This window comes from Pseudophryne corroboree, chromosome 1, assembly GCF_028390025.1.
Source record: "Pseudophryne corroboree isolate aPseCor3 chromosome 1, aPseCor3.hap2, whole genome shotgun sequence".
Lineage (NCBI taxonomy): Eukaryota > Metazoa > Chordata > Amphibia > Anura > Myobatrachidae > Pseudophryne > Pseudophryne corroboree.
The window spans coordinates 1,049,424,326-1,049,449,117 of NC_086444.1; the positions used below are offsets into that span (position 1 = coordinate 1,049,424,326).

Below are 24,792 nucleotides of genomic sequence, written 5' to 3' on the forward strand. Positions count from 1 at the left end.
ACTTCACCACTTTTCACGGCTAGCGGCACCTGGAAGTGCACGCTAGCCTAACTTCCGGATTGCATTCCAATGATCCGCAAGTACTGGAAGCAGTGTGAGCCAGCCCAGTCTGAGTGTGAATCGGCCTGGCTGAGGGGGATATGGGACCAGCCCATCGGAATCTGTCATGGTGTCCCAATCCGCCCCTGCCTGGGTGTACCCAGTGCATGTAGGTGTACCTAGGTAGGTGGGGCAGTGTACCTAGGTGTAATCAAGGGGGTGTAGGTATATGTAGGTAGGTGGGGAAATGTACTTAGGTGTACCCAGGGGGCTGTAGGTGTACCTAGGTAGGTGAGGCAGTGTACCTAGGTATACCCAAGGGGGTTTAGGTGTACCAGGTAGGTGGGAGAGTGTACCTAGGTGTACTCAAGGGGTGTAGGTGTACCTTGGTAAGTGGGGGAGTGTACCTACAGTAAGTGTACCCAGTGGTGCCGAGAGAGGGGGGAGGGTACAAAACTCCCTTACCTGGCAGCAGCAGCGCTTCTCCTCAGCCCAGCACACGCATCTGTGTGCTGGGCTGCAATGTGGCCAGGAAGGTGCTTAAAATATTTTTTTTCTAAGGGTGCATGACAACACCTCCTGTGATTAGACCACGCCCCCTGAAAAGTACCTGGTCCCAGCCAGGCTCTCTACTGCCCTGAGTGTACCCAGGGGTGGTTTAGGTGTACCTAGGGGTCTGTGGGTGTACCTAGGTGCTTGACAGAGTGTACCTAGTTGTATCCAGGGGGCTGTAGGTGTACCTATATAGGTGGGGAAGTGTACTTAGGTGTACCCAGGGGAATATAGGTGTACATAGGTATGTGGGTGAATGTAAATAGAAATAACTCATGTAACTAGAGGGATAGGTGTACCTATGGAGGTGTGGAAGTGTACTGTACCTAGATGTACCCAGGGGGTGTGGGTGTGTCAAGGAAGATGGGGAAGTGTACATAGGTGACCCCAGGGGGTGTAGGTGTGCCTAGGTAATAGGGGTAATGTACCTAGGTGTACCTAGGAAGGTGGGGGAGTGTACCTTGGTGTACCCAGGGGGGTGTAGGTATACCTAGTTAGGAGGGGGCATGTACCTAGGTGTACTCATGGGATATAGGTGTACCTTGGTACTTGGGGAAGTGTATCCAAGTGTATTCAGGGGGGTGTAGGTGTACCTTGGTAGGTGGGGGAGTATACCTAAGTGTATCCAGGGTTGAAGGTGTACCTAAGTACTTGGGAGAGTGTACCTAGGTGTACGCTGGGGGGTGTAGGTGTACATGTGGAGGTGGGGACGTGTTCTTAGGTGTATCCAGAGTGGTGTTGGTGTACATAGGTATGTTAGTGGATATAAATAAAAATAACTTGCATACCGTATGTGATTAGATATACCTCAGTATTACTCTCTCTCCTGCCTTGACCTTGCCTTGCTTGTGCCAGCCATCTTTCCCGTCATCTGCTGCCATGGTCTTGATTGGGCTGCCATTCCTCATTCTCATCGCGCATGTCTTCTGAGGAGGGCAGGGACCGGGCAAGACAAGTTCATTTTTCTCATGCCATACCTTTATTTATATATCGAAAAGTAAAAAATTAATTTCTTAAAAATACCCTCATGGCTCCCATATAGCACCCCCTCACTTTACAACCTGCAACCATATAAACCACCCTCCCTATCCCTTATGGGCCAATATAACCACCTTCTTATCACTTATGGACCCCTATGGTGTCCCTGCTGCTCACTCCATACAACCACATGGCAAACCTACCCCTAATGGCCCCCATAGCCTCCCTCACCCCACAGCATGGATCCACATAGCCACCCATCCTACCCTTAATGAGACCTTAAACACACTCTTTTCCGCTAACCACCCATATGGGTTAAGGTGGGACTATGGGACCTGTAAAGGATAGTGTGGTTGCATGGTGTGGGCTTAGGGTAGGCTGATGGATCCAGAAATTAAAGAGGATGGCTACAGGGGCCCATAAGGGATAGGGTGGCTGACCATGTGTTCGCATGGTGTAGAATGAGGGGGGGGAGGGTTTTATGGGGCCATTATGAGCAGATCAGAATGGGTGCATGGGTTAGGTGTACATGGGTACAAAGGTAACTACTACTACAAAAAAACAAACAGAAAAATGGCTCATTTACTGCTGCTGCTGCTGTTACCACTGCTGGCACTGGCTCCAATGTGCCACCACTCCACACCGTCGGGAATGCGAAAAGCCACCACCCCCTGAATGCATGACTGGTCTGTTTTCGACCGGATATGCCGGAACATCTCTTTTCTCTAACGTCCTAAGTGGATGCTGGGGACTCCGTAAGGACCATGGGGAATAGCGGCTCCGCAGGAGACTGGGCACATCTAAATAAAGCTTTAGGACTATCTGGTGTGCACTGGCTCCTCCCCCTATGACCCTCCTCCAAGCCTCAGTTGGATCTCTGTGCCCGAACGAGAAGGGTGCACACTAGGGGCTCTCCTGAGCTTCTTAGTGAAAGTTTTAGATTAGGTTTTTTATTTTCAGTGAGACCTGCTGGCAACAGGCTCACTGCATCGAGGGACTAAGGGGAGAAGAAGCGAACTCACCTGAGTGCAGAGTGGATTGGGCTTCTTGCCTACTGGACATTAGCTCCAGAGGGACGATCACAGGTTCAGCCTGGATGGGTCCCGGAGCCGCGCCGCCGGCCCCCTTACAGAGCCAGAAGAGCGAAGAGGTCCGGAAAAATCGGCGGCAGAAGACGTTCCTGTCTTCAATAAGGTAGCGCACAGCACCGCAGCTGTGCGCCATTGCTCTCAGCACACTTCATACTCCGATCACTGAGGGTGCAGGGCGCTGGGGGGGGCGCCCTGAGACGCAATAAAACACAATAAAAATACCTTACATGGCAAAAAATACATCACATATAGCTCCTGGGCTATATGGATGCATTTAACCCCTGCCAGAATATACAGAAAAACGGGAGATAAGGCAGCCGGAAAAGGGGCGGAGCCTATCTCCTCAGCACACTGGCGCCATTTTCCCTCACAGCTCAGTTGGAGGGAAGCTCCCTGGCTCTCCCCTGCAGTCACTACACTACAGAAAGGGTTAAAAAAAGAGAGGGGGACACTAATTAGGCGCAGTATTAAAACATACAGCAGCTATAAGGGGAAAAACACTTATATAAGGTTATCCCTGTATATATATATAGCGCTCTGGTGTGTGCTGGCAAACTCTCCCTCTGTCTCCCCAAAGGGCTAGTGGGGTCCTGTCCTCTATCAGAGCATTCCCTGTGTGTGTGCTGTGTGTCGGTACGTTTGTGTCGACATGTATGAGGAGAAAAATGATGTGGAGACGGAGCAGATTGTCTGTAATAGTGATGTCACCCCCTAGGGGGTCGACACCTGAGTGAATGTACTGTTGAAAATTACGTGACAGTGTCAGCTCTGTATAAAAGACAGTGGTTGACATGAGACAGCCGGCTACTCAGCTTGTGCATGTCCAGACGTCTCATAGGCCGTCAGGGGCTCTAAAGCGCCCGTTACCTCAGATGGCAGATACAGACGCCGACACGGATACTGACTCCTGTGTCGACGGTGAAGAGACAACCGTGATTTCCAATAGGGCCACACGTTACATGATTGAGGCAATGGAAAATGTTTACACATTTCTGATAATATGAGTACCACCAAAAAGGGGTATTATGTTTGGTGAGGAAAAACTACCTGTAGTTTTCCTGAATCTGAGAAATAAAATGAGGTGTGTGATGATGCGTGGGTTTCCCCCGATAACAATTGATAATTTCTAAAAAGTTATTGGCAGTATACCTTTTCCCGCCAGAGGTTAGGGTGCGTTGGGAAACACCCCCTAGGGGGGGATAAGGCGCTCACACGCTTGTAAGAACAAGGGCTCTACCCTCTCCTGAGATGGCCGCCCTTAAGGATCCTGCTGATAAAAGCAGGAGGGTATCCTAAAATGTATTTACACACATAATGGTGTTATACTTAGAGATGAGCGGGTTCGGTTCCTCGGAATCCGAACCCGCCCGAACTTCAATTTTTTTTACACGGGTCCGAGCGACTCGGATCTTCCCGCCTTGCTCGGTTAACCCGAGCGCGCCCGAACGTCATCATCACGCTGTCGGATTCTCGCGAGGCTCGGATTCTATTGCGAGACTCGGATTCTATATAAGGAGCCGCGCGTCGCCGCCATTTTCACACGTGCATTGAGATTCATAGGGAGAGGACGTGGCTGGTGTCCTCTCCGTTTATAGAGATTCGAGAAGAGAGTGAGACAGAGAGAGACACAGTAGTAATTTTGGGGAGCATTAGGAGGAGTACTACTACTACTAGTACTTGCTGAAGTGATAGAGATAGTGTGACTGTATTATCTGACTTGTGGGGGAGACACTGACAGTGGGGAGCAGTTAGAGTCTGAGAGCAAGGCTCAGGACTCAGGAGTACATATAACGTACAGTGCACACTTTTGCTGCCAGAGTGCCAGCCACACTGCCATTGTTTGTGACCACACTGACCACCAGTATAATATATATTGTGATTGTCTGCTTAGGACTCAGGAGTACTACTTGCAAGTTGCTGATAGTGTGACCAGTGACCTGACCACCAGTTTAATAATCACCACCAGTTTATGAGTTTAATATATATATATAGATATATAATTGTATATAATATATATATAATATTGTATACCACCTAGCACCTACCCGTGTTTTTTTCTTTTTTTCTTTCTTCTTTATACATACTACTATAGTAGCTTACTGTAGCAGTCTGCGGTGCTGCTGAGCTGACAGTGTCCAGCAGGTCCGTCATCAGTCATTACATAATAAATATATATACCTGTCCGGCTGCAGTACTAGTGATATTATATATACATATATATTGATTTCATCTCATTATCATCCAGTCTATATTATCAGCAGACACAGTACGTTAGTCCACGGCTGTAGCTACCTCTGTGTCGGCACTCGGCAGTCCATCCATAATTGTATACCACCTACCCGTGGTTGTTGTTTTTTTCTTTCTTCTTTATACATACTACTATAGTAGCTTACTGTAGCAGTCTGCGGTGCTGCTGAGCTGACAGTGTCCAGCAGGTCCGTCATCAGTCATTACATAATAAATATATATACCTGTCCGGCTGCAGTACTAGTGATATTATATATACATATATATTGATTTCATCTCATGATCATCCAGTCTATATTATCAGCAGACACAGTACGTTAGTCCACGGCTGTAGCTACCTCTGTGTCGGCACTCGGCAGTCCATCCATAATTGTATACCACCTACCCGTGGTTGTTTTTTCTTTCTTTCTTCTTTATACATACTACTATAGTAGCTTACTGTAGCAGTCTGCGGTGCTGCTGAGCTGACAGTGTCCAGCAGGTCCGTCATCAGTCATTACATAATAAATATATATATACCTGTCCGGCTGCAGTACTAGTGATATTATATATACATATATATTGATTTAATCTCATTATCATCCAGTCTATATTATCAGCAGACACAGTACGGTAGTCCACGGCTGTAGCTACCTCTGTGTCGGCACTCGGCAGTCCATCCATAATTGTATACCACCTACCCGTGGTTTTTTTTTTTCTTTCTTCTTTATACATACTACTATAGTAGCTTACTGTAGCAGTCTGCGGTGCTGCTGAGCTGACAGTGTCCAGCAGGTCCGTCATCAGTCATTACATAATAAATATATATACCTGTCCGGCTGCAGTACTAGTGATATTATATATACATATATATTGATTTCATCTCATTATCATCCAGTCTATATTATCAGCAGACACAGTACGGTAGTCCACGGCTGTAGCTACCTCTGTGTCGGCACTCGGCAGTCCATCCATAAGTATACTAGTATCCATCCATCTCCATTGTTTACCTGAGGTGCCTTTTAGTTGTGCCTATTAAAATATGGAGAACAAAAATGTTGAGGTTCCAAAATTAGGGAAAGATCAAGATCAACTTCCACCTCGTGCTGAAGCTGCTGCCACTAGTCATGGCCGAGACGATGAAATGCCAGCAACGTCGTCTGCCAAGGCCGATGCCCAATGTCATAGTACAGAGCATGTCAAATCCAAAACACCAAATATCAGTAAAAAAAGGACTCCAAAACCTAAAATAAAATTGTCGGAGGAGAAGCGTAAACTTGCCAATATGCCATTTACCACACGGAGTGGCAAGGAACGGCTGAGGCCCTGGCCTATGTTCATGGCTAGTGGTTCAGCTTCACATGAGGATGGAAGCACTCAGCCTCTCGCTAGAAAAATGAAAAGACTCAAGATGGCAAAAGCAGTAGCACCGCAAAGAACTGTGCGTTCTTCGAAATCCCAAATCCACAAGGAGAGTCCGACTCCAATTGTGTCGGTTGCGATGCCTGACCTTCCCAACACTGGACGTGAAGAGCATGCGCCTTCCACCATTTGCACGCCCCCTGCAAGTGCTGGAAGGAGCACCCGCAGTCCAGTTCCTGATAGTCAGATTGAAGATGTCAGTGTTGAAGTACACCAGGATGAGGAGGATATGGGTGTTGCTGGCGCTGGGGAGGAAATTGACAAGGAGGATTCTGATGGTGAGGTGGTTTGTTTAAGTCAGGCACCCGGGGAGACACCTGTTGTCCGTGGGAGGAATATGGCCATTGACATGCCTGGTGAAAATACCAAAAAAATCAGCTCTTCGGTGTGGAAGTATTTCAACAGAAATGCGGACAACAGGTGTCAAGCCGTGTGTTGCCTTTGTCAAGCTGTAATAAGTAGGGGTAAGGACGTTAACCACCTCGGAACATCCTCCCTTATACGTCACCTGCAGCGCATTCATAATAAGTCAGTGACAAGTTCAAAAACTTTGGGTGACAGCGGAAGCAGTCCACTGACCAGTAAATCCCTTCCTCTTGTAACCAAGCTCACGCAAACCACCCCACCAACTCCCTCAGTGTCAATTTCCTCCTTACCCAGGAATGCCAATAGTCCTGCAGGCCATGTCACTGGCAATTCTGACGAGTCCTCTCCTGCCTGGGATTCCTCCGATGCATCCTTGAGTGTAATGCCTACTGCTGCTGGCGCTGCTGTTGTTGCTGCTGGGAGTCGATCGTCATCCCAGAGGGGAAGTCGTAAGCCCACTTGTACTACTTCCAGTAAGCAATTGACTGTCCAACAGTCCTTTGCGAGGAAGATGAAATATCACAGCAGTCATCCTGCTGCAAAGCGGATAACTGAGGCCTTGACAACTATGTTGGTGTTAGACGTGCGTCCGGTATCCGCCGTTAGTTCACAGGGAACTAGACAATTTCTTGAGGTAGTGTGCCCCCGTTACCAAATACCATCTAGGTTCCACTTCTCTAGGTAGGCGATACCGAGAATGTACACGGACGTCAGAAAAAGACTCACCAGTGTCCTAAAAAATGCAGTTGTACCCAATGTCCACTTAACCACGGACATGTGGACAAGTGGAGCAGGGCAGGGTCAGGACTATATGACTGTGACAGCCCACTGGGTAGATGTATGGACTCCCGCCGCAAGAACAGCAGCGGCGGCACCAGTAGCAGCATCTCGCAAACGCCAACTCTTTCCTAGGCAGGCTACGCTTTGTATCACCGCTTTCCAGAATACGCACACAGCTGAAAACCTCTTACGGCAACTGAGGAAGATCATCGCGGAATGGCTTACCCCAATTGGACTCTCCTGTGGATTTGTGGCATCGGACAACGCCAGCAATATTGTGTGTGCATTAAATATGGGCAAATTCCAGCACGTCCCATGTTTTGCACATACCTTGAATTTGGTGGTGCAGAATTTTTTTAAAAACGACAGGGGTGTGCAAGAGATGCTGTCAGTGGCCAGAAGAATTGCGGGACACTTTCGGCGTACAGGCACCACGTACAGAAGACTGGAGCACCACCAAAAACAACTGAACCTGCCCTGCCATCATCTGAAGCAAGAAGTGGTAACGAGGTGGAATTCAACCCTCTATATGCTTCAAAGGTTGGAGGAGCAGCAAAAGGCCATTCAAGCCTATACAATTCAGCACGATATAGGAGGTGGAATGCACCTGTCTCAAGCGCAGTGGAGAATGATTTCAACATTGTGCAAGGTTCTGATGCCCTTTGAACTTGCCACACGTGAAGTCAGTTCAGACACTGCCAGCCTGAGTCAGGTCATTCCCCTCATCAGGCTTTTGCAGAAGAAGCTGGAGACATTGAAGGAGGAGCTAACACAGAGCGATTCCGCTAGGCATGTGGGACTTGTGGATGGAGCCCTTAATTCGCTTAACAAGGATTCACGGGTGGTCAATCTGTTGAAATCAGAGCACTACATTTTGGCCACCATGCTCGATCCTAGATTTAAAGCCTACCTTGGATCTCTCTTTCCGGCAGACACAAGTCTGCTGGGGTTCAAAGACCTGCTGGTGAGAAAATTGTCAAGTCAAGCGGAACGCGACCTGTCAACATCTCCTCCTTCACATTCTCCCGCAACTGGGGGTGCGAGGAAAAGGCTCAGAATTCCGAGCCCACCCGCTGGCGGTGATGCAGGGCAGTCTGGAGCGACTGCTGATGCTGACATCTGGTCCGGACTGAAGGACCTGACAACGATTACGGACATGTCGTCTACTGTCACTGCATATGATTCTCTCACCATTGAAAGAATGGTGGAGGATTATATGAGTGACCGCATCCAAGTAGGCACGTCACACAGTCCATACTTATACTGGCAGGAAAAAGAGGCAATTTGGAGGCCCTTGCACAAACTGGCTTTATTCTACCTAAGTTGCCCTCCCACAAGTGTGTACTCCGAAAGAGTGTTTAGTGCCGCCGCTCACCTTGTCAGCAATCGGCGTACGAGGTTACATCCAGAAAATGTGGAGAAGATGATGTTCATTAAAATGAATTATAATCAATTCCTCCGTGGAGACATTGACCAGCAGCAATTGCCTCCACAAAGTACACAGGGAGCTGAGATGGTGGATTCCAGTGGGGACGAATTGATAATCTGTGAGGAGGGGGATGTACACGGTGATATATCGGAGGATGATGATGAGGTGGACATCTTGCCTCTGTAGAGCCAGTTTGTGCAAGGAGAGATTAATTGCTTCTTTTTTGGTGGGGGTCCAAACCAACCCGTCATTTCAGTCACAGTCGTGTGGCAGACCCTGTCACTGAAATAATGGGTTGGTTAAAGTGTGCATGTCCTGTTTATACAACATAAGGGTGGGTGGGAGGGCCCAAGGACAATTCCATCTTGCACCTCTTTTTTTTCTTTAATTTTTCTTTGCGTCATGTGCTGTTTGGGGAGTATTTTTTGGAAGGGCCATCCTGCATGACACTGCAGTGCCACTCCTAGATGGGCCCGGTGTTTGTGTCGGCCACTAGGGTCGCTTATCTTACTCACACAGCTACCTCATTGCGCCTCTTTTTTTCTTTGCGTCATGTGCTGTTTGGGGAGGGTTTTTTGGAAGGGCCATCCTGCGTGACACTGCAGTGCCACTCCTAGATGGGCCCGGTGTTTGTGTCGGCCACTAGGGTCGCTTATCTTACTCACACAGCTACCTCATTGTGCCTCTTTTTTTCTTTGCGTCATGTGCTGTTTGGGGAGGGTTTTTTGGAAGGGACATCCTGCGTGACACTGCAGTGCCACTCCTAGATGGGCCCGGTGTTTGTGTCGGCCACTAGGGTCGCTTATCTTACTCACACAGCTACCTCATTGCGCCTCTTTTTTTCTTTGCGTCATGTGCTGTTTGGGGAGGGTTTTTTGGAAGGGACATCCTGCGTGACACTGCAGTGCCACTCCTAGATGGGCCCGGTGTTTGTGTCGGCCACTAGGGTCGCTTATCTTACTCACACAGCTACCTCATTGCGCCTCTTTTTTTCTTTGCGTCATGTGCTGTTTGGGGAGGGTTTTTTGGAAGGGACATCCTGCGTGACACTGCAGTGCCACTCCTAGATGGGCCAGGTGTTTGTGTCGGCCACTAGGGTCGCTTATCTTACTCACACAGCTACCTCATTGCGCCTCTTTTTTTCTTTGCGTCATGTGCTGTTTGGGGAGGGTTTTTTGGAAGGGCCATCCTGCGTGACACTGCAGTGCCACTCCTAGATGGGCCAGGTGTTTGTGTCGGCCACTAGGGTCGCTTAGCTTAGTCATCCAGCGACCTCGGTGCAAATTTTAGGACTAAAAATAATATTGTGAGGTGTGAGGTATTCAGAATAGACTGAAAATGAGTGGAAATTATGGTTTTTGAGGTTAATAATACTTTGGGATCAAAATGACCCCCAAATTCTATGATTTAAGCTGTTTTTTAGTGTTTTTTTTAAAAAACACCCGAATCCAAAACACACCCGAATCCGACAAAAAAAATTCGGTGAGGTTTTGCCAAAACGCGGTCGAACCCAAAACACGGCCGCGGAACCGAACCCAAAACCAAAACACAAAACCCGAAAAATTTCAAGTGCACATCTCTTATACTGCGACCAGCAATCGCCTCAGCCTGGATGTGCAGTGCTGGGTTGGCGTGGTCGGATTCCCTGACTGGAACCTAGATAAGGACAGTATATTATTGCCTATAGAACATTTAAAAGATGCATTTCTATATATGCATGATGCACAGCGGAATATTTGCCGACTGGCATCAAGTATAAGTGCGTTGTCCAATTCCACCAGTAAAGTGGTCAGGTGATGCGGATTCCAAACGGCATTTGGAAGTATTGCCTTAAAAAGGGGACATTTGGGGTCGGTCTTTCAGACCTGGTGGCCACGGCAACAGCTGGGATATCCACGTTTGTACCCCAGGTCGCCTCTCAAAATAAGACGCCGTATTATCAGGCGCAGTCCTTTGTTGGCAAGCGGACAAAAGGTTCCTCTTTTCTGCTCGTGACAGAGGGAGAGGAAAAAGGCTGCAGAGATCAGCCAGTTCACAGGAACAGAAACCCTTTCCCGCCTCTGCCAAGCCCTCAGTATGACACTAGGGCTTTACAAGCTCAGGCACGGTGGGGGCCCGTTCTCAATGAATTTCAGTGCGCAGTGGGCTCACTCACAAGTAGACCCCTGGATCCTTCAGGTAATATCTCAGGGGTACAAATTGGAATTCGAGACGTCTCCCCCTCGCCGTTTCCAAAAGTCGGTTTTACCGACGTCTCCCTCTGACAGGGAGGCAGTTTTGGAAGCCATTCACAAGCTGTATTCCCAGCAGGTGATAATCAAGGTACCCCTCCTGCAACAGGGAACGGGGTATTATCCCACACTATTGTGGTACCGAAGCCAGACGGCTCGGTGAGACCGTTTCTTAATCTAAAATCTAAAATCTTTGAACACTTACATACAGAGGTTCAAATTCAAGATTGAGTCACTCAGAGCAGTGATTGCGAACCTGGAAGAAGGGGACTACATGATGTCTCGGGACATCAAGGATGCTTACCTTCATGTCAAAATTTACCCTTCTCCCCAAGGGTACCTCAGGTTTATGGTACAGAACTGTCACTATCAGTTCAGACGCTGCCGTATGGATGGTCCACGGCACCCCGGGTCTTTACCAAGGTAATGGCCGAAATGATGATATTCCTTCGAAGGAAGGGAATTTTAGTTATCCCTTACTTGGACAATTCCCTGATAAGGGTAAGATCCAGGGAACAGTTGGAGGTCGGTGTAGCACTATCTCAGGTAGTGTTGCGGCAGCACAATTGGATTTTCAATATTCCAAAATCGCAGCTGGTTCCGACGACGTGTCTTCTGTTCCTAGGGATGATCCTGGACACAGTCCAGAAAAAGGTGTTTCTCCCGGAGGAGAAAGCCAGGGAGTTATCCGAGCTAGTCAGGAACCTCCTAAAACCGAGCCAAGTCTCAGTGCATCAATGCACAAGGGTTCTGGGTAAAATGGTGGCTTCCTACGAAGCAATCCCATTCGGCAGATTCCACGCAAGAACTTTCCAGTGGGACCTGCTGGACAAATGGTCCGGGTCGCATCTTCAGATGCATCAGCGGATAACCCTGTCACCAAGGACAAGGGTGTCCCTCCTGTGGTGGTTGCAGAGTGCTCATCTTCTAGAGGGCCGCAGATTCGACATTCAGGACTGGGTCCTGGTGACCACGGATGCCAGCCTGCGAGGCTGGAGAGCAGTCACACAGGGAAGGAATATCCAGGGCTTATGGTCAAGCCTGGAGACATCACTTCACATAAATATCCTGAAGCTAAGGGACATTTACAATGCTCTAAGCTTAGCAAGACCTCTGCTTCAAGGTCAGCCGGTGTTGATCCAGTCGGACAACATCACGGCAGTCACCCACGTAAACAGACAGGGTGACACAAGAAGCAGGAGGGCAATGGCAGAAGCTGCAAGGATTCTTCGCTGGGCGGAAAATCATGTGATAGCACTGTCAGCAGTATTCATTCCGGGAGTGGACAACTGGGAAGCAGACTTCCTCAGCACGACCTCCACCCGGGAGAGTGGGGACTTCACCCAGAAGTCTTCCACATGATTAAAAACTCGACAGGTATTGCGCCAGGTCCAGGGACCCTCAGGCAATAAGCTGTAGACGCTCTGGTAACACCGTGGGTGTACCAGTCAGGGTATGTGTTCCCTCCTCTGCCTCTCATACCCAAGGTACTGAGATTGATAAGATGGAGAGGAGTAAGCACTATATTCGTGGTTCCGGATTGGCCAAGAAGGACTTGGTAACCGGAACTTCAAGAGATGCTCACGGAGGATCCGTGGCCTCTACCTCTAAGAAGGGACCTGCTCCAGCAAGGACCCTGTCTGTTCCAAGACGTACCGCAGCTGCGTTTGACGGCATGGCGGTTGAACGCCGGATCCTGAAGGAAAAAAGGCATTCCGGATGAAGTCATCCCTATCCTGATCAAAGCCAGGAAGGATGTAACCGCAAAAACATTATCACCGCAATTGGCGAAAATATGTTGCGTGGTGCGAGGCCAGTAAGGCCCGACGGAGGAAATTAAACTGGGTCGATTCCTACATTTCCTGCAAACAGGAGTGTCTATGGGCCTGAAATTGGGGTCCATTAAGGTTCAAATTTCGGCCCTGTCAATTTTCTTCCAAAAAGAACTAGCTTCAGTCCCTGAAGTTCAGACGTTTGTAAAAGGGGTACTGCATATACAGCCTCCTTTTGTGCCTCCAGTGGCACTTTGGGATCTCAATGTAGTTTTGGGTTCCTAAAGTCACATTGGTTTGAACCACTTAAATCTGTGGAGTTAAAATATCTCACATGGAAAGTGGTCACGCTGTTGGCCCTGGCCTGGGCCAGGCGCGTGTCAGAATTGGCGGCTTTATCCTGTAAAAGCCCTTATCTGATTTTCCTTTCGGACAGGGCGGAATTGAGGACTCGTCCTCAGTTTCTCCCTAAGGTGGTTTCAGCGTTTTCACCTGAACCAACCTATTGTGGTGCTTGCGGCTACTAGGGACTTGGAGGACTCCAAGTTGCTAGACGTTGTCAGGGTCCTGAAAATATATGTTTCCAGGACGGCTGGAGTCAGGAAATCTGACTCGCTGTTTATCCTGCATGCACCCAACAAGCTGGGTGCTCCTGCTTCTAAGCAGACTATTGCTCGTTGGATTTGTAGTACAATTCAGCTTGCACATTCTGTGGCAGGCCTGCCACAGCCAAAAATCTGTAAATGCCCACTCCACAAGGAAGGTGGGCTCATCTTGGGCGGCTGCCCGAGGGGTCTCGGCTTTACAACTTTGCCGAGCAGCTACTTGGTCAGGAGCAAATACGTTTGTAAAATTCTACAAAATTGATATCCTGGCTGAGGAGGACCTGGAGTTCTCTCATTGGTGCTGCAGAGTCATCCGCACTCTCCCGCCCGTTTGGGAGCTTTGGTATAATCCCCATGGTCCTTACGGAGTCCCCAGCATCCACTTAGGACGTTAGAGAAAATAAGAATTTACTTACCGATAATTCTATTTCTCATAGTCCGTAGTGGATGCTGGGCGCCCATCCCAAGTGCGGATTGTCTGCAATACTTGTACATAGTTATTGTTACAAAAATCGGGTTATTATTGTTGTGAGCCATCTTTCAGAGGCTCCTCGGTTATCATGCTGTTAACTGGGTTCAGATCACAGGTTATACGGTGTGATTGGTGTGGCTGGTATGAGTCTTACCCGGGATTCAAAATCCTTCCTTATTGTGTACGCTCGTCCGGGCACAGTATCCTAGCTGAGGCTTGGAGGAGGGTCATAGGGGGAGGAGCCAGTGCACACCAGATAGTCCTAAAGCTTTCTTTAGATGTGCCCAGTCTCCTGCGGAGCCGCTATTCCCCATGGTCCTTACGGAGTCCCCAGCATCCACTACGGACTATGAGAAATAGAATTATCGGTAAGTAAATTCTTATTTTAACTGGACACGAAAAAAATCGAAAGTGAAACTGCAGAGACCCGCGATATCACGGGTAATTGGATACCCCCTAATTATTTTAGTACTACACCATAGCCAGGGCTGGATTTACTAGGTGTATGTAAACTATAAATGTAAATAGGAAATTACTGTTGTTGTTTGCCATTAGATTTTTTTTTCTTTTTTTTCTTTGTTTTTATAATTAAAGGCCCAATGTACAGAGAGCCACAGTGCTCCGCTTAAAAACAGATTGTAGCCATATACTGTATGATACTGTAGTTACTACTTTTCTCTTACGTCCTAGAGGATGCTGGGGTCCATTTTAGTACCATGGGGTATATCCCCAGCCAGTATAAATATTACATTGTTGAGGCTGAATCGCGCCATTACAGGGGGGCGGGGCTTTTCCTCAGACTTGCCAGAACACTCACTGTGCGCCATTTTCTCTTGCAGAAATGCCAGTGTGAAGCTCCTGAATGTTGTTCTCCTCATGACAACGCTGATGCAAGTACAGGGTGTTATAGAAGGGGCAGAGAGTGTTCATTATAATTAGGTCTGTGGGCCTATAATTGGTATATGCGCTGTAAGTGGGTAATATTTCCACAATTCACATATAAGGCGCAGTGTGTGGACTGGCAAATCCCTCTGTGTCTCTCTGACAGACTTTGGTGTGGGTCTGTCCCCAATAGCTCCCCTGTGTGACAGTGTGTGTGTGTGTGTGTGTGTGTGTGTGTGTGTGTGTGTGTGTGTGGGTGTGTGTGTACAAGTGTGTACAAGTGTGTACAAGTGTGTAACATGTCAGATATTGGGGTGGGTTCTTCCCAGGAAGAACCCATTTTAGATGCACAAGAGAGTAATTTGGTGGCCCTTCCCTCTCAGAAGGAGCCGGAGTGGGTGAGAATGTTGCAAAAGAATATGTCAATGCTTGCAAAGAAATTCCCTGAGTCTGAACAACAGACTAAATATTGGAGGCAGTCTGTGGAGGATGCACTGTTTACTGACCCCTCCATATCAATCACTCGGGTCCCATCCAGTTCCCAGAAAAGGTCTCTGGCCCAGATAATGCAAATGGACACAGACACAGATTCCGACTCTGATGTCGACACTGGGAATTTGAGAGGGGTAGACCCCAAATTAGCCAAAAGCATACAATGTATGATAGTTGCTATAAAGGAAGTGTTGGAGTTTCCTGAAACAACACTGGTCCCAGAGGAGAAGGATTATTTTAAATGAAATAAAAAGCAGGTTGTGACTTTTCCTCCTTCAAAGGATTTGAATGCGTTCTTTGAAGAATCCTGGGCTAACTCTGAGAAGAAATTTACCCTTCCCAGAAGGATACATGTAGCGTACCCTTTCCCTGAGGAAGACAGGCACAAATGGGAGACAACCCCAATGATAGACACCTCAGTTTCTCGGCTGTTTAAGAAAATTGTTTTGCCTGCTCCTGGTTCAGCCTCCTAAAAGATCCAGCTGATCGTAAATTAGAAACAACCCTGAAATCCATATATACGGCTAATGGAGTGGTGCTCAGGCCCACCATTGCTTGTGCATGGGTGGGTAATGCTTTGGAAAAATGGTCTGACAACTTGCTTGTTAACAGGAGACAAGTTGGATGCCATGATTTCAACAACTACATCAGGCAAGTCAGCATCTCTGCCTTCCGCAGCTGCTCCACCTAGGAAAGGATATCATTCTCATACAATGCAGTCCTTTTGGCCCAACAGTCCAAAAAGGCAAAGGGTACCCCTTTCTTCACAGGAAGAGGGCGAGGAAGAGGTAAAAAATTTACAACACCATCAGGCTCGCAGGAGCAGAAGTCAACAGCTACTTCTGCTAAAACCTCAGCATGACGCTGGGGCTCCCCTGCGGGAGTACGATCGGGTGTGGGTACGTCTACTGTTTTTCAGCCAGGTCTGGATTCACTCAGATCTGGATCCTTGGGTATTACAGATAGTATCCCAAGGGTAAAAATTGGAATTTCAAGACCTTCCCCATGCCGATTTTTCAAATCAGCCTTACCAGCTTCTGTTCAGGACAGAACAAAGGTGCTGAACGCAATACAGAAATTATGTCAAGACAACGTAATTTCCTTAGTTCCTGTGTCACAACAGGAAAAAGGGTTTTATTCAAGCCTGTTTGTAGTGCCGAAACCGGATGGCTCGGTCAGACCGATTTTAAACCTAAAGACTCTGAACCTCTATTTGAAAAGGTTCAAATTCAAGAAGGAATCTCTGAGAGTAGTGATCTCCAGCTTGGAGGAAAAGGAATTTCTGGTGTCAATGGACATCAAAGATGCTTATTTACATGTTCCCATCTACCCTCCGCATCAGGCATACCTGAGGTTTACGATGCAGGACTGCCAATACCAGTTCCAAACATTGCCTTTCGGGCTCTCCTCGGCTCCGAGAATATTCACCAAGGTGATGGCGGAGATGATGGTTCTTCTTCACAAGAAAGGAGTCAACGTAATCCCATACTTGGACGATCTCCTCATAAAAGCAAGATCCAGGGAGAAACTAGTGCAGAACATTGCACTTTCCCTGATGGTGCTTCAACAGCACGGTTGGATCATAAACTTTCCAAAATCACAATTGGAACCCACAATGAGGTTATAATTTCTGGAAATTATATTGGACAAGTTTTGAAACCAGCACGTGTATCGATTCATCAGTGCATCCGCCTGCTGGGGAAGATGCTAGCAGCCTACGACACTCTACAATTTGGCCGATTCCACGCCAGGATGTTCCAATGGGACCTACTGAACAAGTGGTCAGGATCGCACCTACACATGCATCGGAGGATAATCCTGTCAACAAAAGCCAGATTTTCACTCTTGTGGTGGCTTCAAAGTTCTCACCTCCTGGAGGGACGCAGGTTCGGGATTCAGACTTGGATCCTGGTGACCACAGATGCAAGCCTCCGAGGTTGGGTAGCAGTCACGCAAGGGGAAAGCTTCCAAGGAAGAAGTCAAGAAGTACTCCTTCACATAAACATTCTGGAATTGAGAGCTGTGTACAACAGCCTTCATCAAGCGGCACACCTTCTTCAAGGTCGTCCCAAACAGATCCAGTCAGACAATGTAACGGCAGTAGCTTACATAAACCGTCAGGGCGGAACAAAAAGCAGAGCGGCAATGGCGGAGGTGACAAAATTGTCCTCTGGGCAGAAAGACATGCAAAAGCTCTGTCGGCAATTTTCATTCCGGGAGTGGACAACTGGGAAGCAGACTTCCTCAGCAGACACGATCTCCATCCAGGAGAATGGGGCCTCCACCCAGAAGTCTTTGCAGAGTCGTTGGGGCGGTCCTCAAGTAGATATGATGGTATCACGTCTCAACAAGAAGCTTCAGAAATATTGTTCCAGGTCGAGAGACCCACAAGCAATAGCAGTAGATGCACTGGTGACCCAGTGGGTGTTTCAATCGGTGTATCTATTCCCTCCCCTTCCACTTATACCAAAAGTTCTCAAGATCATCAGAAGAACAAGGGTTCAAGCAACTCTCATTGCTCCGGACTGGCCAAGGAGGGCTTGGTATCCAGATCTTCAGGAGTTACTACTGGAAGATCCTGGGCCTCTTCCTCTTCACAAGGACCTGCTTCAGCAGGGGCCGTTAGTTTATCAAGACTTACCGCGGCTACGTTTGACGGCATGGCTGTTGAACGCCAGGTCCTAGCCCGTAAGGGTATTCCCAATGAAGTCATTCCCACTATTATTCTGGCCAGAAAAGGGGTAACGTCTAAACATTACCATCGTATTTGGAGAAAATATGTATCATGGTGTGAATCCAAGAAGTCTCCTGCGGTGGAGTTTCAATTTGGACGTCTTCTCCTATTTCTACAGGCGGGTGTGGATGCTGGCTTGAGATTAAGGTCTATCAAGGTCCAAATTTCGGCCTTGTCCATTTTCTTTCAGAAACAGTTTGCTTCCCTTCCTGAGGTCCAGACATTCGTGAAAGGGGTTCTGCGCATCCAACCTCCCTTTGTGCCTCCTGCAGCGCCATGGGATCTTAATGTGGTGTTGCAGTTCCTTAAATCGGACTGGTTTGAGCATCTGCAAGAGGTGGAGTTGAAGTTTCTCACTTGGAAAGTGGTCATGCTGTTGGCCTTGGCCTCAGGCAGACGAGTGTCTGAATTAGGGGCTCTGTCACTCAAGAGTCCTTATTTGATTTTTCATTAAGAAAGAGCTGAACTGCGGACGCGTCAGCATTTTCTTCCAAAGGTTGTGTCTTCTTTCCATCTTAACCAACCTGTGGTGGTGCCAGTGGCTTCTGACACCTCAGCCCTTTCAAAGTCGTCAGAGCGTTGAGTGCTTATGTTGCAAGAACGGCTCGGATACGGAAAACAGAATCTTTGTTTGTCCTCTATGACCCCAACAAGATTGGGGGTCCTGCTTCTAAGCAGACTATTGCACGCTGGATCAGAGGTACCATTCAGCACGCTTATTCCACGGTAGGATTGCCGTTACCGAGTTCGGTAAAGGCCCCCTCTACAAGGAAAGTGGGTTCTTCCCGGGCGACTGCCCGGGGTGTCTCGGCGTTGCAAATTTTCCGAGCAGCTACTTGGTCAGGGGCAAACACGTTTGCTAAGTTTTACAAGTTTGACACCTTGGCTGCTGACGACCTTCGGTTTGGTCAGTCAGTTCTACAGGAACATTAGCACTTTCCCGCCCGTACTGGGAGCTTTGGTACATCTCCATGGTACTAAAATGGACCCCAGCATCCTCTAGGATGTAAGAGAAAATAGGATTTTAATTACCTACCGGTAAATCCTTTTCTCGTAGTCCGTAGAGGATGCTGGGCGCCCGCCCGGTGCTCATTTTTCCTGCAGAATTACGTTTTGTCTTTTACACAGGTTATCAGGTGTTAAGATGTTCACAGCTGTTGCTGTTGCGTTATGCATGCACGTTGGCATGTGTTATGTTGCAGGCCATGTTAGGCGGCATGTTTTGTAAGGTGTGAGCTGGTGTGAATCTCGCCACTAGTTTAATGTAAATTCTTATCTCGAAGTTGTCCGTCTCCTCGGGCACAGTTCCTATACTGAGGTCTGGAGGAGGGGCATAGAGGGAGGAGCCAGTTCACACTGTTGAAAAGTCTTAAAGTGCCGAAGGCTCCTGCGGAACCGTCTATACCCCATGGTACTAAAATGGACCCCAGCATTCTCTATGGACTACGAGAAAAGGATTTACCCGGTAGGTAATTAAGGGGGTAATTCCAAGTTGATCGCAGCAGGAAATTTTTTAGCAGTTGGGCAAAACCATGTGCACTGCAGGTGTGGCAGATATAACATTTGCAGAGAGAGTTAGATTTGGGCGGGTTATTTTTAGAGATGAGCGGGTTCGGTTCCTCGGAAACCGAACCCCCCCGAACTTCACCCATTTTACACGGGTCCGAGGCATACTTGGATTCTCCCGTATGGCTCGGTTAACCCGAGCGCGCCTGAACGTCATCATCCCGCTGTCGGATTCTCGCGAGATTCGGATTCTATATAAGGAGCCGCGCGTCGCCGCCATTTTTCACTCGTGCATTGGAAATGATAGTGAGAGGATGTGGCTGGCGTCCTCTCACTTTGTTTCAGGGGGCTGCATATCTTTATTCTGGGGACCAGCAGTATTATAGGAGGAGTACAGTGCAGAGTTTTGCTGACCAGTGACCACCAGTATTATACGTTGTCTGCCTGAAAAACGCTCCATATCTGTGCTCAGTGTGCTGCATATATCTGTGCTTACACTGCTTTATTGTGGGGACTGGGGACCAGCAGTATTATATAGGAGAAGTACAGTGCAGAGTTTTGCTGACCAGTGACCACCAGTATACGTTGTCTGCCTGAAAAACACTCCATATCTGTGCTCAGTGTGCTGCATATATCTGTGCTCACACTGCTTTATTGTGGGTACTGGGGACCACCAGTATATCATATAGGAGGAGTACAGTGCAGAGTTTTGCTGACCAGTGACCACCAGTATTATACGTTGTCTGCCTGAAAAACGCTCCATATCTGTGCTCAGTGTGCTGCATATATCTGAGCTCACACTGCTTTATTGTGGGGACTGGGGACCACCAGTATATTATATAGGAGGAGTACAGTGCAGAGTTTTGCTGACCAGTGACCACCAGTATTATACGTTGTCTGCCTGAAAAACGCTCCATATCTGTGCTCAGTGTGCTGCATATATCTGTGCTCACACTGCTTTATTGTGGGTACTGGGGACCACCAGTATATTATATAGGAGGAGTACAGTGCAGAGTTTTGCTGACCAGTGACCACCAGTATTATACGTTGTCTGCCTGAAAAACGCTCCATATCTGTGCTCAGTGTGCTGCATATATCTGTGCTCACACTGCTTTATTGTGGGGACTGGGGACCACCAGTATATTATATAGGAGGAGTACAGTGCAGAGTTTTGCTGACCAGTGACCACCAGTATTATACGTTGTCTGCCTGAAAAACGCTCCATATCTGTGCTCAGTGTGCTGCATATATCTGTGCTCACACTGCTTTATTGTGGGTACTGGGGACCACCAGTATATTATATAGGAGGAGTACAGTGCAGAGTATTGCTGACCAGTGACCACCAGTATTATACGTTCTCTGCCTGAAAAACGTCCATATCTGTGCTGCATTGTAGTATATAGTAGGAGTACAGTGCATAATTTTGCTGACCACCAGTATATAATATATAGGAGTACGGTGCAGAAGGCCACTGCTCTACCTACCTCTGTGTCGTCAAGTATACTATCCATCCATACCTGTGGTGCATTTCAGTTTTGCACAGTTTGCTGACCACCAGTATATAATATATAGCAGTACAGTACAGTAGGCCACTGCTCTACCTACCTCTGTGTCGTCAAGTATACTATCCATCCATACCTGTGGTGCATTTAAGTTTTGCACAGTTTGCTGACCACCAGTATATAATATATAGCATTACGGTACAGTAGGCCACTGCTCTACCTACCTCTGTGTCGTCAAGTATACTATCCATCCATACCTGTGGTGCATTTCAGTTTTGCACAGTTTGCTGACCACCAGTATATAATATATAGCAGTACGGTATAGTAGGCCACTGCTCTACCTACCTCTGTGTCGTCAAGTATACTATCCATCCATACCTGTGGTGCATTTCAGTTGTGCGCAGTATATATAGTAGTAGGCCATTGCTATTGATACTGGCATATAATTCCACACATTAAAAAATGGAGAACAAAAATGTGGAGGGTAAAATAGGGAAAGATCAAGATCCACTTCCACCTCGTGCTGAAGCTGCTGCCACTAGTCATGGCCGAGACGATGAAATGCCATCAACGTCGTCTGCCAAGGCCGATACCCAATGTCATAGTAGAGAGCATGTAAAATCCAAAACACAAAAGTTCAGTAAAATGACCCAAAAATCAAAATTAAAAGCGTCTGAGGAGAAGCGTAAACTTGCCAATATGCCATTTACGACACGGAGTGGCAAGGAACGGCTGAGGCCCTGGCCTATGTTCATGGCTAGTGGTTCAGCTTCACATGAGGATGGAAGCACTCATCCTCTCGCTAGAAAACTGCAGTGCCACTCCTAGATGGGCCAGGTGTTTGTGTCGGCCACTTGGGTCGCTTAGCTTAGTCACACAGCTACCTCATTGCTCCTCTTTTTTTCTTTGCATCATGTGCTGTTTGGGGACTATTTTTTTGAAGTGCCATCCTGCCTGACACTGCAGTGCCACTCCTAGATGGGCCAGGTGTTTGTGTCGGGCAACTTGTGTCGCTTAGCTTAGCCATCCAGCGACCTTGGTGCACCTCTTTTTTTCTTTGCATCATGTGCTGTTTGGGGACTATTTTTTTGAAGTGCCATCCTGTCTGACACTGCAGTGCCACTCCTAGATGGGCCAGGTGTTTGTGTCGGCCACTTGGGTCGCTTAGCTTAGTCACACAGCTACCTCATTGCCCCTCTTTTTTTCTTTGCATCATGTGCTGTTTGGGGACTATTTTTTTGAAGTGCCATCCTGCCTGACACTGCAGTGCCACTCCTAGATGGGCCAGCTGTTTGTGTCGGCCACTTGGGTCGCTTAGCTTAGTCACACAGCTACCTCATTGCGCCTCTTTTTTTCTTTGCATCATGTGCTGTTTGGGGACTATTTTTTTGAAGTGCCATCCTGCCTGACACTGCAGTGCCACTCCTAGATGGGCCAGGTGTTTGTGTCGGCCACTTGTGTCGCTTAGCTTAGCCATCCAGCGACCTTGGTGCACCTCTTTTTTTCTTTGCATCATGTGCTGTTTGGGGACTATTTTTTTGAAGTGCCATCCTGTCTGACACTGCAGTGCCACTCCTAGATGGACCAGGTGTTTGTGTCGGCCACTTGGGTCGCTTAGCTTAGTCATCCAGCGACCTCGGTGCAAATTTTAGGACTAAAAATAATATTGTGAGGTTTGAGGTGTTCAGAATAGACTGAAAATGAGTGGAAATTATGGTTATTGAGGTTAATAATACTATGGGATCAAAATGACCCCCAAATTCTATGATTTAAGCTGTTTTTGATGGGTTTTTAAAAAAAAAAACACCAGAATCCAAAACACACCCGAATCCGACAAAAAAAATTCAGGGAGGTTTTGCCAAAACGCGTCCGAATCCAAAACACGGCCGTGGAACCAAAACCAAAACACAAAACCCGAAAAATTTCCGGTGCACATCACTAGTTATTTTATTTCTGTGCAGGGTAAATACTGGCTGTTTTATTTTTACACTGCAAATTAGATTGCAGATTGAACACACCCCACCCAAATCTAGCTCTCTCTGCACATGTGATATCTGCCTCCCCTGCAGTGCACATGGTTTTGCCCAATTGCTAACAGAATTCCTGCTGCAATCAACTTGGAATTACCCCCTAAAATCCTATTATTACACATGTCTGTTCTAAAATACAGCAGAGCTGAGCTCTACCATCACAGATTTGATGGAGGATGTTTGTTCACAGTGTAGGGGAGAGCACGAATTTGGCAATGAGCAGTACGGTAGTTATAATCTCATTATAATGCATTTGCTTCCTTACTTCACCCGATTCCTCCCCCAGTTTCATGTGTGGATGGCACATTTGTCTGTCTGGGCCCAAATATGGAGGAAAGATTAAAAATAGATAAGTATGCTAGTTACCGTTATTTGCATATTCTTGTGAAGTATGTTTCTGCTGATTATACTTTTGCATATTATTAAATTGGAAATTGAAAATAAAAGTATATCTTAAAAAAAAAAAAAGGCAGTCACAGACCCCTACAACATGTAACGAATTCTGAAAAATGGACATTGTTACTGATCTTTTTTTAAATGCAAATATAATAGCAACACAGAATATAATTTTGATAACATACTAAAAATATATGTTATATTTTAATTACTTAAATTCCTTTTCAGGGATTACTGGATTTCCAGGACAGAAAGGAATTGCAGGATCATCAGGATTACCAGGTGAGTAGTATAGTTACTGTCTCTATCTCTATCATACGTGAACAGCTTTCAAGTGCACATACTTTTTAGAAAATTGCCTTATATAGGTCTCTGAAAACATATTAAATTAGTCTTATCTGATAATGAGTAGATAACAGATATTTTAAAAATCTATATAAGCGACAATCAGTGAGTGTTAATTTATTCCTCTTCTCTCTACCTGATAGATAACTACATACAATATACTACTTGTTATAAATACATACATATATATATATATATATATATATATATATATATATACATATATATATATATATTATTACTTTTTTACATATTTTCACTAGAGATGAGCGGGTTCGGTTCCTCGGAATCCGAACCCGCCCGAACTTCATGTTTTTTTTCACGGGTCCGAGCGACTCGGATCTTCCCGCCTTGCTCGGTTAACCCGAGCGCGCCCGAACGTCATCATGACGCTGTCGGATTCTCGCGAGGCTCGGATTCTATCGCGAGACTCGGATTCTATATAAGGAGCCGCGCGTCGCCGCCATTTTCACTCGTGCATTGAGATTGATAGGGAGAGGACGTGTCTGGCGTCCTCTCCATTAGAATAGAGATAGATTAGATAGAGAGAGAGAGATTGTGCAGAGTCGCAGACAGAGTTAGTTTACCACAGTCAGTGACCAGTGCAGTTGCTAGTTAACTTTTATTTAATATAATATATCCGTTCACTTCTCTCTGCTATATCCGTTCTCTGCCTGAAAAAAAAAACGATACACAGCACAGTCAGTCACACAGTGTGACTCAGTCTGTGTGCACTCAGCTCAGCCCAGTGTGCTGCACAGTCATCAATGTATAAATTAAAAGCTTATAATTAATTGTGGGGGAGACTGGGGAGCACTGCAGGTTGTTAGCAGGAGCCAGGAGTACAATTATATTAATTAACAGTGCACACTTTTGCTGCAGGAGTGGTGACCAGTGCCTGACCACCAGTATAGTATTGTTGTATACTACTAATATCTCTTT

At 47.1% G+C, this 24,792-nt stretch overlaps 1 protein-coding gene across 2 annotated transcripts in view; it reads left to right on the forward strand.

Moving 5' to 3' along the window:
* MSR1 (macrophage scavenger receptor 1) overlaps window positions 1-24,792 on the forward strand; it is a 129,257-nt gene that overhangs the window by 71,953 nt on the left and 32,512 nt on the right. For both annotated transcript variants that reach the window (XM_063920863.1, XM_063920864.1), the window contains exon 7: window positions 23,734-23,787. In XM_063920863.1, coding sequence (XP_063776933.1) covers window positions 23,734-23,787 — 54 coding nt within the window. The remainder of the gene's footprint in view (window positions 1-23,733; window positions 23,788-24,792) is intronic.